Source organism: Pelophylax lessonae, assembly GCF_965119305.1.
Source record: "Pelophylax lessonae genome assembly, chromosome: 1".
Taxonomy (NCBI): Eukaryota; Metazoa; Chordata; class Amphibia; order Anura; family Ranidae; genus Pelophylax; species Pelophylax lessonae.
Window position 1 is genome coordinate 21,845,460 of NC_138768.1, and position 12,814 is coordinate 21,858,273.

Here is a 12,814-nt window from a genome sequence, read left to right on the forward strand (position 1 = left end):
CTACACACAGTGGATGAGATAAAAGTTAGGGAGCATATGTTCAGCCTGAGCCTGCTTGACGGTGATGTAGGTGGTAGAATACCAGGCTTGCAATTAAAATGGTTGTGGCTTTGATTCCCCTGGCCAGCAGGTGATTTATTGGAATCAGAGTCCCTTATAATGTGGGAACTCAAAGTTCCCGTGAAAGCCCATTTGTTTGTCATTCAATGAACAAGTGAACAGCAAATGTTTGAGTTGAACTCTGAGCCTCAATCCCAAGTGCTCTTTGTGGAGATTATCCATCCCAGTAGATTTTTATGAGCAACTATGGTTTTTTTGGCCTACACATTCCACCAGTTCTTTTCCACTAGGTGCCTGATCTCTTTTGGTGGATTTTAATGTTGTTGCCCTTTTCTGGACTCTTTCTAATTCATTACATCTTTCCTGAGGATTGGTGACCAATACTGAACTGTATATTCAAGATGAGGCTGAGCCAGTGTATTGTAAAGAGATAGAATTATTGATTGCTCTCTGGAACGTTCACATTCGCAAAACAAATTGTTTATAAATAATTCCAATAAAATCTGATTATATTATTATAAGTGATCAGCAAACAGGTTATCACATCCTGATGCATTCTCTGAATGAAATATAGCTAGATAAATTATCTATAATCAAAAAATGATTAAATGTTCTATATGCTTGTTACCTATAATCATTTCCGTTACTTTTTTTAAGCTGTCCCACTATGTAAAAGAAGTCCATTACAAGGATCCGAATGACAAGGTCATGATTTTTAATAATAAAGGAGAACTGCCACTCCCACTGGACATTGTAAACTGGATTACAAGAATTACAAATACCACTGATTGGATGCATGTGGGAAACTTTGATGGGTCCCTTTCAGAGGGTCAGCAACTTACACTACAATCAGAGCGAATATCATGGAAAGGTCACATGGTGAGTTACAAAAAGTATACCAGTTTGACCCTGAAGCCCATCTCCATTCAAAACCTAACCCCCTCCTCCCATTCTGTTATTGGACAGCCAACATCTGCCCTAACTAATTTCATGGTAATTGGATGAAGGTGTCAGTGCTGGCTGTATGGATGGAGATCAATATAGGGTATTCTGAACTGACAGATAGATACTGAATGGCCTTATATCTAATCAATTGTCCTATATATGGATAGAGAATAATATAGGGCAGGGCTCAAAATTTCAAGTCCTGAGCTACTAGCCAGGCCTTAAGAGTTACTTGCCACTTGTTGCCCCACCCAAACCCTACCCTGCTCCGCCCCTAAACACGCCCTCATAAAATATCTCATAAAATTACACTGTTAAATGTTTTTATTCAGAATTAAGTTACAAAAATAAATATTAACAACAACAACAACTTTAACAGTATCAATGTTAGCACACCTCCAAACTCCCCTTTCCAGCATACCTAGGCCTCCAATCCCTCCCCCCTCCCAATACAGTGCATTTATGCTTTCAATATTTCCCCAATCCACCATACCTATGCCTCCAATCCCACCCCCTCCCCCCTAATCCATCATACCTATGCCTCCAATTCCACCCACCTCCTCCCCAAACTATCATACCTATGTCTCCAATCCCACCCCCCATGCCAATCAATGATTATACCTATGCCTCCAATTCCACCCCCGTCCCGCAAATCTATCATACTTATGCCTCCATTTTCACCCCTCCCGCCAAATCTATCATACACATGGCTCCAATACTAATCGCTCCCACCAAATCCATAATACCTATGCCTCCATTTCCATCCCCTCCTCCCCAACCTATCATACCTATGCCTCCAGTTCCACCCCTCCTCCCTTTCAACTATCATATGGTATGATAGATTGGGGGGTGGAATTGAAGGCATATGTGTGATAGATTGGGGGGGGGGGAATTGGGGGCATAGGTATTATGGATTTGGCAGGAGGGAGGTGGAATTGGAGGCATATATGTATGATAGTTTGGGGGAGGGGGTGGAATTTGAGGCATAGGATCGATAGATTGGGGAGGAGGGGCAGAATTGGAGGTATAGGTAAAATGGATTGGGCGGGGGTGGAATTGGAGGCAAAGGTATGATTCAGATCTTTGCCTCCAATTAAGCCCCCCCCCCCCCACAATCCAGTACATATATGTTCTTAATCCCCCCACTCCCCCTTCTTCCTCACAGCACACTTCTTTATATATTTTACCAATGCCTCCACTGTAAATTAACAGTAAAACTCTTTCTGAGACTGACATGCAATTTAAAAAGGAAAGAAAAAAAAATAGTCCTTTAAAGCCTAATTGAACATCTTATACCTAATGTAGTAAGGCTGCATACACAGTAATTTTCTTCAATATACCCTGCCTGCACCACCTAAATACACTGCTTTAAGTTTATTTATGTATATACACCTTGACAGCATTACAGTGCAAGAGGATTCCATTGGGCTTTAAGATGTTGAAAACTTGGTCCAGTTAGCCATTGTGGTATTTAACTATTGTAGAAATTACCTACCCTAGAAGATCTATACTTACATCTTTCTCCATGTAGTAGCCAACATCAGCAATGTCCACATCATTAGCTTGTTTCACTGAAGAATTCTGCTTTAGATCTGGAAAGATAAAGTTGTCATCATGTCCACCGTTCTCCTGCAGCCAAGGAGGGGAGGGGGGAAGGGAGGGGGGAGTTGTCAGGCATCCGTGCACAGGGTGGACTGAGAAGGTTTGAGCCCGCCCACCAGAGGCATCCACCTCCTTGATTATGCAAGAAGAGGGAGGTGAAGAGGGTGGTCACAGGCATCCCTTGAAGCTGCGAGCCTGTGCAGGGCGGGGACATGCTTTAGGAGGTAAGTGGAAAGCGGGAGTCTTTTGTGGGGGGCGAGCATGTGTATCAGGTGGGGGGGGTGGAGTGGGTAGGTCCCAGGGGCCCAGTTAACTAAGTGTAATGCTCGCGCTGCGAGCCTGTGAGGGGCGGGGACATGTATCGGGTGGGAGTGGAGTGGGGAGGTCCTAGGCGCTCAGTTTACTGAGTGCAATGCTCGCGCTGTGAGCCTGTGAGGGGCGGGGACATTCAGCAGGCGGAGAGGGGCTATACACAGAGGATGCAGACTGCGCTGTGAACAGCGGCGGGCACTGGGCTCTCACTACATTCCCCATACAGCACAGCCCTATTTCTTACTCGCCGTCCTCAAAATTCTACCCGCAAAATGCGAGCAGGTGAGTGGAATTTTTAAGGGCTGATATAGGGTATACTGAACTGACAATATAGATACTGAATGGCCTGATATCTAATCAGTTGTCCTATATCTAGATAGAGACTAATATAGGGCATACTGAACTGATTAATAGATACTGAATAGCCTGATATCTAATCAATTGTCCTATATCTAGATGGAGATCAATATAGGGTATACTGAACTGACCGATATACAAACCTGATTCCAAAAAAGTTGGGACACTGTACAAATTGTGAATAAATACAGAATGCAATGATGTTGAAGTTTCAAATTTCAATATTTTATTCAGAATTCTACATAGATGACATATCAAATGTTTAAACTGAGAAAATGTATCATTTTAAGGGAAAAATAAGTTGATTTTAAATTTCATGGCATCAACACATCTCAAAAAAGTTGGGACAAGACCATGTTTACCACTGTGTAGCCTCCCCTCTTCTTTTTATAACAGTCTGCAAATGCCTGGGAAATGGGGACAAGTTGCTCAAGTTTAGGAATAGGAATGTTTTCACATTCTTGTCTAATACAGGCTTCTAGTTGCTCAACTGTCTTAGGCCTTCTTTGTCACCTTTTCCTCTTTTTGATGCACCAAATGTTTTCTATGGGTGAAAGATCTGGACTGCAGGCTGGCCATTTCAGTACCCGGATCCTTCTTCTACGCAGCCATGATGTTGTAATTGATGCAGTATGTGGTCTGGCATTGTCATGTTGGAAAATGCAAGGTCTTCCCTGAAAGAGACGACGCCTGGATGGGAGCATATGTTGTTCTAGAACTTGGATATACCTTTCAGCATTGATGGTGCCTTTCCAGATGTGTAAGCTGCCCATGCCACACGCACTCATGCAAAACCATACCATCAGAGATGCAGGCTTCTGAACTGAGTGCTGATAACAACTTGGGTTGTCCTTGTCCTCTTTAGTCCGGATGACATGGTGTCCCAGTTTTCCAAAAAAAACTTAAAATTTTGACTCGTCTGACCACAGAACAGTTTTCTACTTTGCCACAGTCCATTTTAAATGAGCTTTGGCCCAGAGAAAACACCTGCGCTTCTGGATCATGTTTAGATATGGCTTCTTTTTTGGCTTACAGAGTTTTAGCGAATGGCACGGTGGATTGTGTTCACCGACAATGTTTTCTGGAAGTATTCCTGAGCCCATGCTGTGATTTCCATTACAGTAGCATTCCTGTATGTGATGCAATGCCCTCTAAGCGCCCGAAGATCACAGGCATCCAGTATGGTTTTCCGGCCTTGACCCTCAGGCACAGAGATTGTTCCAGATTCTCCGAATCTTTGCATGATATTATGCACTGTAGATGATGATAACTTCAAACTCTTTGCAATTTTTCTCTAAGAAACTCCTTTCTGATATTGCTCCACTATTTTGGGAATTGGTGATCCTCTGCCCATCTTGACTTCTGAGAGACACTGCCACGCTGAGAGGCTCTTTTTATACCCAATCATGTTGCCTATTGACCTAATAAGTTGCAAATTGGTCCTCCAGCTGTTTCTTATATGTGCATTTAACTTTTCTGGCCTCTTATTGCTACCTGTCTCAACTTTTTTGGAATGTGTAGCTCTCATGAAATCCAAAATGAGCGTATTTTGCATGGCATTTCAAAATGTCTCACTTTCAACATTTGATATGTTATCTATATAATATTGTGAAATGAAATATAAGTTTATGAGATTTTTAAATTAGTCCATTAATTTTTTGCTCATGGCTTGTACAGTGTCCCAACTTTTTTGGAATTTGGATTGTATATAGATATAGATCAATATAGGGTATACTGAACTGTCCGATATATACTGAATGGCCTGATATCTAATCAATTGTCCTATATAAAGAAAGAGATCAATATAGAGTTACTGAACTGCATGGCCTGATATCTAATCAAATGTCCTATATATAGTTTGAGATCAATATAGGGTATTCTGAACTGACCTATGTATATTGAATGGCCTGATATCTAATCAATTGTCCTATATATAGTTTGAGATCAATATAGGTTATAATGAACTGACCGATATGTACTGAATGGCCTGATATCTAATCAATTGTCCTATATATAGGTAGAGATCAATATAGTTTATACTTAACTGACCAATATATACTAAATGGCCTTATATCTAATTAATTGTCCTATATATAAATAGAGATCAAAATAGGTTATACTGAACTGACCGATATGTACTGAATGGCCTGATATCTAATCAATTGTCCTATATATAGATAGAGATCAATATAGGGTATACTGAACTGACCGATATGTACTGAATGGCCTGGTATCTAATCAATTGTCCTATATATAGATAGAGATCAATATAGGGTATACTGAGCTGACCGATATATACTGAATGACCTGATATCTAATCAATTGTCCTATATATAGATAGAGATCAATATATGGTATATGGTCTATGGTATATACTTCACTACTGAATATACTTCACTATCTGATCTCTTAACTTGTAAAAATCACAAATCTCTCTCCCTGCCTAACTCACTGCTAGCAATGTCTCTAATTAGACTACACTGCACTGTCTGATAAACTGCAAATTACTATTCTCTCCCTGCCTCAAACATGTTCCTCTCTCCTCTTCCTCTCAACAGTGGGTAGTGCAGTCTCTAGGATGTAAAGAGATGTATCCTGGGAGGTAAATTATACAGTCGGGAATATTATTGTCTAAAGACAGCCGAAAAGCCTTGAGTATTATATACTGTACCTTCTGTTTAGCAGAGTTTTGGACTAGTTGTATAGGGCGGCGTGGGGGAGGGTGAAGAACTCAGGCCAGATATTTGCCGCATTTATGAGGAAGTGAGTAATGGTAGTTGTGGGTCTTATTGCGTGCAATAAGGGAGTGGAAATCGATTAGTAGTAGTAAGTCATGACAGACATTCAAGAGGTTCACATAAACAGTGGGGTTAAAATTCTGCTTATGTGTATTCTCCAAAGCCGCAATAGTAGAAAGCAGTCATCTAATTTCTAAAGTACGGGTCCTCTTTAGTCGGGAACCATCCTGGATGAAAATATCACACAGAACACATTTCAAGGCCTTCCACTGGATCAGAGGGCTAGTATCATGAGTCTCATGATCCAGGACAAAGTTCCGGATCGCAAGATTGATGTCCGCCACACAGGGAGAATCCTTGAGCAGATTGTCATTCAATCGCCAAGAAAAAATCCCACGTCATTTTGGTAGATGATCTAGTTCAAGAGGTATAGGTGCATGATCTGACCAGAGAAGGTTGCCTATAGACGTGTGTATGGGAACATTCAAGAGGGACTGGGACACAAAAAAATAGTCAATGTGACTGTAGGAGTTATGGGCGGTTGAATAGTAACTGTAATCCCTCTCCGAGGGATGTTGTATACGCCAGACGTCTACTAGTTGGGCATTGTGTAAAAGTGACCTGAGCAGTTGCAATGTGGAGTGTGCTATAGAAGACTACCAGATGAAGTGTCAGCGGGGGGGGGGGGGGTTGGGGTGAGCCACATTAGAATCACCTCCAATAATGAAGCAGGGACTGTTGGTGGTTGGCTTGACCCTTCTATGGATAGTCCCTGACTATCTATTGATCAGTCAAATCGGTCCTGTGTAGGGCGGGTACCCGGGAGAGAGAGTTTTACCCACGGAATAAAGACATGCAGTCAGCGTGTGGATGAAATCAATTCTCATATGTTTATTATACTCAAAAGCATTTATATATACACTGTAAAGGGGGGGGGGGTGGTCTGGGGTGGTCTCCATATATGGAGGCAAATTGAGTTAGTAAGTTCTATTGGTTAGTATATGCAACAAACAACTCAGAGATCATTTTGGGGAAACAGGAACTAGAGACAAAGACATTTCCAGTAAAACAAAGAACTTAGTTTCGACACGTCACTATATACTATGTGCTTCTGAGGACTCTATGAATTGGAGTCAGGCAGTTAGCATTTATATACAAAATGGAGTAACACATTCCTTCAGGGACCTCCAAAAGATAGTAACCTATCGAGGACTGCATCCAGGAAACAACCCTATTCTTGATTGGGTCGGTAGATTTCCGCCACTGTAAAGATAGAGTTTTGGTATTTTAATTTGAGAATAACAAAATGACCAGAGGGATCAATAAGACATTCTAAAACCTCTGGATCAAAGGACTTATGAAAAGCTATTGAGACCCCCCTTTGATTTGGCCTATGGGTTGGTACTATGATACCAGGTATGGTAGTAATGTGATGGGAGTCACTTTGGTCGGGGGGCCTGTGGAACCCAACTCACCTTAGAGAGGTTGGGAAATCCCTGTCTCAGCTCCCTAGGCCTCTCTTATGTGCAAGTCACCCTGTGTCTATTCGGGACACAGGGTGAGCAAGAAGCCCAGTCTGGCCTGCCCAAACCAGACTTCCACAGACTGATTGGCTATAAGAGCTCCATGCGCCCTGCTGGGACAAACTTACAAACTATGTGGAACGTTGTCAAGGAGGCTGCCAGGATGGATTGACTCTTTGGGACTTGATACCCGACTAACTCAGACACAGACCGATTGGAGGTCTGGTACCTGGTTAGTCTACCTTTGGGGGGAAAGATATGTGACGGTATGCACTGTCACTGGGAATGAAAGACAGACAATATGCTAATATCATGAGCTCAACCACCTGTCTTCCAGGCACCATTGAATATGCTAATTTACTCACCTGTTATCTACAATGGGTTCTGTGTTTACATTTATGATAATGTGTATTGTAATTCAGGAGCTTGAGGACAGCAGTCTGCTAGTTAATTGGATCAGGTGGATTTAATCACTGTCATCTGTTAGTTTCTGAATGGAAATAGTATACTGTTTGTGTTGGTTGTTCTTTAGATATGTTAATCATATTTCTGTATACAATTTCATCTGCATATGATAACGTAATCAGGCATGTGACCTGATGGGGTAATTTGATCAGGAGGGGGATGTCCATGCTGTATATAAATTCTGTGTGACTGTTCAATAAAGGAGAAGGTTCTAAAACTTGTACCAGCTAAGTTGTCAGCTAGCTTTGTATGGGGTGGCTAGGATATTTGATATGTATGTTCAAGACTGGGAGGAAGTGATATACTGAAGGAAGTCCACAAGCACAGTGTGGGTCGCGGTTCCGTTACAAGTAACGATTGCTAATGGCTGGACCAGAATGGAAGTGCCTTTCTTGCAGAAATAGCATTTTTGTATGTATTTTATGGAAATGGTATATTACCTGGCTCTGCTTCTCCCATGTATTGAAGTCTCAGCACATATAGGGTGAAAAGGTAGCATGGTTATGTATAGCCATTATGGTGGTAAATTAGAGTAGTGTGCATACCACAAAAAATAATTCCTAGGATAAATGGAGCATTGGATCTGAGGAGAGCTCTGAGGAAGAAGTCCAAGTGAGAGAAGAGAGAGAAAAAGAAATAGAGATAGAATAGTTAGAAGAGTGAAAAAATGTATAGTAGGTGGGTGGTGTCCCACATTCCTCCAGCTAGATAAAGTAATATATAAGCCTTGGGGAGTGAGAGGACACAAGCACCTGATGTAGAATGAGCCACTAAGTGGCGTATTAACACTGAAATGCATCAGTATATAAACTGTACAGTTCACAAAACGATTGAGATAGCAAACAGTGCACGCAAAGGCACTGAGAGGCCTAGGGGAAGTGTCGTGAGAGGCGCATAAAACGGCCCCTGTCCCGTCTAACCATGGGACGCCGATAAAAATAGTAAGATGAAGATAACAATAACTGGAAGGAACCTCCAAAACAGAAATGTGTATACTGGAAGTTTTATATATAACATGGTTGCATGTAATTCAACTCTACTCAAGCGGGTTTCTGCTGTACACCCTAGGAAGCACGACAGAAAATAAAATGAAAACAATAACATGCACCAAATAAGACAAATGAAAGAAAAAACATGGATAATAAGTCAGGAAGATAACCATTACAGGCAACCCATTGTGGTTGGCACAACGACCTGTCGGGATCACATGTGGAGAGCCACAGCTCAACCCAATGCAGGAAAAGTATCAGACTGGAATAAGCCCCCAGAGTATTTAGAGGGAATATGGATTCCGAAGGAGTCAGTTGTCAGGAGATCTGTGAGACGATGATCTGGAACGCTTCTTCTTGCCCTGTGTTTGCCATTGTGAGGTAAAAGGGAGACCCGGAGTCACCGGGGAGAATGGCCAGTCCGTCAGAGATACCTGAGACATTTCTAGTGTGCTTAGGAAATTCGGTAGTTCTCCCAGCAAGTGAAACAGGGCTGTCTTGCCCTCATGGCGTACCCGTAGCTGAGATGGAAACAGCCACTGATACTTTATATGATGATCCAAGAGCAACTGCTTGAGTGGTTTCAGGGCTCCTCGCATTTCCAGAGTCTGGTGGGACAGGTCTGGTAGGAGCATGATTGGGAGTTAATTAAAAAGGAAGGTGTCTCGTGCACTAGCCACCCTCATAATTTCCATTGGTGCATCTTTAGGTTTCTGCAATAGCTGATAAAAAGATGGCTGTCACTGCTGCAGCAAGTTCTTTATGTTCAATTGTCTCAGGGATCCCCCTGATCCGTATATTGTTGCGTCAATTCCTGTTCTCAGTTTCATCTTGCTGGTACATTCTCTGTTGGATCATGACAGTGTGAGAGTTTAGGGTTTCCTCATGCAATTGTAGGGCATAGCAGAGGCCATCAGTAGTATTCTCAATGTTCTCCATGTGGACCCCCATATCCTTCTTGAGATCATTGATCTTCTACCTATAGGTCTTTTCAATGTGCTGCACATAGTGCTTAAAGTCAGACTTGGTGGGCAGGGATCTGATGTAAGAGTGCTGGGAATGCATTTGGGACAACAAGTTCCAGCCATCTCCTGAGCAGAGGAAGGCTTGTGAGAGACTATGGGATCTGCTAGCAGGCCATTCAGTATCTCCTGGGGAGGGAGAGCGGCCTTGTGATTTCACCTGCTGCTGAATCTGAGCATTCCGGGGAGGCCTGCTGGTTATGCAGTGTGGCTGATGAGCTTGTAAAAAAATGGCCTAGATCCTTGCTCGTATGCCCTTTACTAGATTTTTTAGGTTCCTTGGGCTTAGGGTTACCCATCTATGAATTTTAAAGGAGGTCCTTGCGGTGTGGATGTCCCACTGGAATTCAGAGACCGTGAGCCGTGCCGAGAAACGTCTTTCTGCTCCATGCACCAACCACGCACCCCCCAGTAATTTTTCAACAGTCCCTTTAGGAACCAAAGCTTTCATGTCTTCCATAGAATGGTCTGGTTGTGGGAAATGATATTCCACAGGTGCTCAGTAATCATTTTCCTTATGTTATATTATTGTGTCTAAAGATTCATTCAATTTTCATAAATTATGTCCTCTCTCACCAATATATGATCCATGCTTGCACTTGCTGCATTGAATGAAGTACATCCCATTACTGGAGGCCAAGCTGTATGATCCTGTAATACCGATGGTTACTTTTGTTTGTGTGACAATGTTTAATACATTAATGCGGATGCACGGATTGCAGCATTTATTATAGCAAGGTTTTGTTCCCTTTTTTGAGTCTCTGTCCTCAGAATGAAGCTACCTGCTGATTAATTTATGTCTGAGGTTGGGTGGTTGCCTGAAGGTCAGCACTGGGGGTTGTTGGAATTTTCCTTTCAGGGTTCTGTGCTCTGTTATGATGGGTTTCTTCTATTTCATTATCTCTCTTATGCCTTCTAGTGCTGGATTATACAGTATAAGGTTACTAGAGGTACACAGCTATTTCTTTCTTCTCTTTGTATTGTAGGATATTTTCTCTTTGGATTTTTAAGGCAGCGTTTATGCTTGTACTGATAGTTTTGTTGCTGTAACTTTTCTAATGAAAGGATTCTGCTAGTACTCCTAGATGTCTATGTCTGTCTTCTGGTTCAGATTATATTCTGTGGTATCCGGACTAATGAAAGGCCACCTTCTGGAATGGTTCATGTGTTTCCACCAAGGTATACATGTTACATCATTGTACACAGGAGCTTGGCTTTCTTCCACTATTATATCTGTACTTTTTCTCTTGAATAGTTCATATCTTTCCATATTATCTTAGGTCCCAAGGGGTCGATGCTCCGAGGAATGTCTTCCAGGGTTCAGAAAATCCATAAGAGAAGGATATCACCCATGTTGTTATAATTGTGCTCCATGTTCAGAAGGAGAAATATCAAACCAATCTGGTAAGCTTTATATTTCTTTAAATAGAAACTCTGATATTGGATTAGAAAATGAAAATGTTTAAACTCCTTTAAAGTGATTCTGTAACCACTTTACACTTTGCTGGCTTAACATCTCCCTATATTGTATGAAATAATGATTACTGATAGTACCTTTCTGCCATTTTTTGGGGAACGATTGCTGCACTTTTCTTCTACCTCTGACCCTCCTGGGAGTGTTGGAGGCTTTCTCAAGCAAGCAACAAGAATCAGCTTCCTCCAACTGTCTGCCTGAGAAATCCTCCAACAGTTTTGCACTTATCAAAAAGCACTGGTCTCGGAAATGATTACACGGAAGAGGCCAAAACTGTCAAATATTTGCATTCTCGGTGTACCATGCTTAATGCTATATTCACTTATTTTTACTCTACAGACAGTGAGCTCTGCAAGAAGTGTCCTGAAAATGAATGGCCTAACAAAGCTAAAAATATTTGTATTGACAAGGTCATTGAGTATTTATCATACAAGGAGGATATTCTAGTTTTATTTTTTTCTATAACTTCAGTCAAATTTGCTACAACATCTCTCTTCATACTTGGACTATTTTTTTGGTTTCGGAGCACTCCCATAGTCAGAGCCAATAACCGGAACCTCAGCTTCATTCTGCTCCTCTCCCTCATACTGAGTTTCCTGTCTGTATTCCTCTTCCTTGGCCGTCCTGTGGATATTACCTGTATGCTGCAACAAGTCACTTTTGGAGTTCCCTTCACCATCTCAGTGTCTTCTATCCTAGCCAAAACCATCATGGTCTTCATTGCTTTTAAAGCCACCAGACCTGGAAGCTCTTGTAGAAAATGGGTGGGAGTCAAACTTCCCAATACAGTCATGTTATTCTGCTCATCCATTCAGGTTATGAATTGCATTCTTTGGTTGTCCATCTCTCCACCATTTCAGGAGTATGACATGGACTCCTATCCTGGGAAGATCATCATTCAGTGTAATGAGGGGTCAGTTCTTGGGTTCTACTCTATGTTGGGTTATATGGGGTTTCTGGCAGCTGTGAGTTTTGTTCTGGCTTTCATGGTGAGGACATTACCGGACAGTTTTAATGAGGCCAAGTACATCACCTTCAGCATGCTGGTGTTCTGCAGTGTCTGGATTGCCATGATCCCGGCCTATCTGAGCACCAGAGGGAAATACATGGTGGCTGTGGAGATATTCGCCATATTGACCTCCAGTGCTGGAATATTATTGTGTATGTTTTCTCCAAAACTCTACATTTTGCTTTTCAAACCTGAGCTGAATACAAGAGGAACAATGCTGGGGAAAAGAATGCTGTAAATTTAATATATTAATTCAATGTATAATGCTGTAGACCAGATTAAAAAAATTCAGCCATATCGTTAAATCGTCATCATTAT

At 41.8% G+C, this 12,814-nt stretch overlaps 1 protein-coding gene across 1 annotated transcript; it reads left to right on the top strand.

Annotated features, from left to right (window-relative positions):
- Positions 1-768: 768 nt before the first annotated feature.
- LOC309564114 (vomeronasal type-2 receptor 26-like) lies at positions 769-12,734 on the top strand (the record flags this gene model as incomplete). Its single annotated transcript, XM_082268742.1, has 3 exons — positions 769-939; positions 11,294-11,417; positions 11,827-12,734. The coding sequence occupies 3 exons, from the start codon at positions 769-771 to the stop codon at positions 12,732-12,734; spliced, it is 1,203 nt and encodes a 400-aa protein (XP_082124868.1).
- Positions 12,735-12,814: the final 80 nt, after the last annotated feature.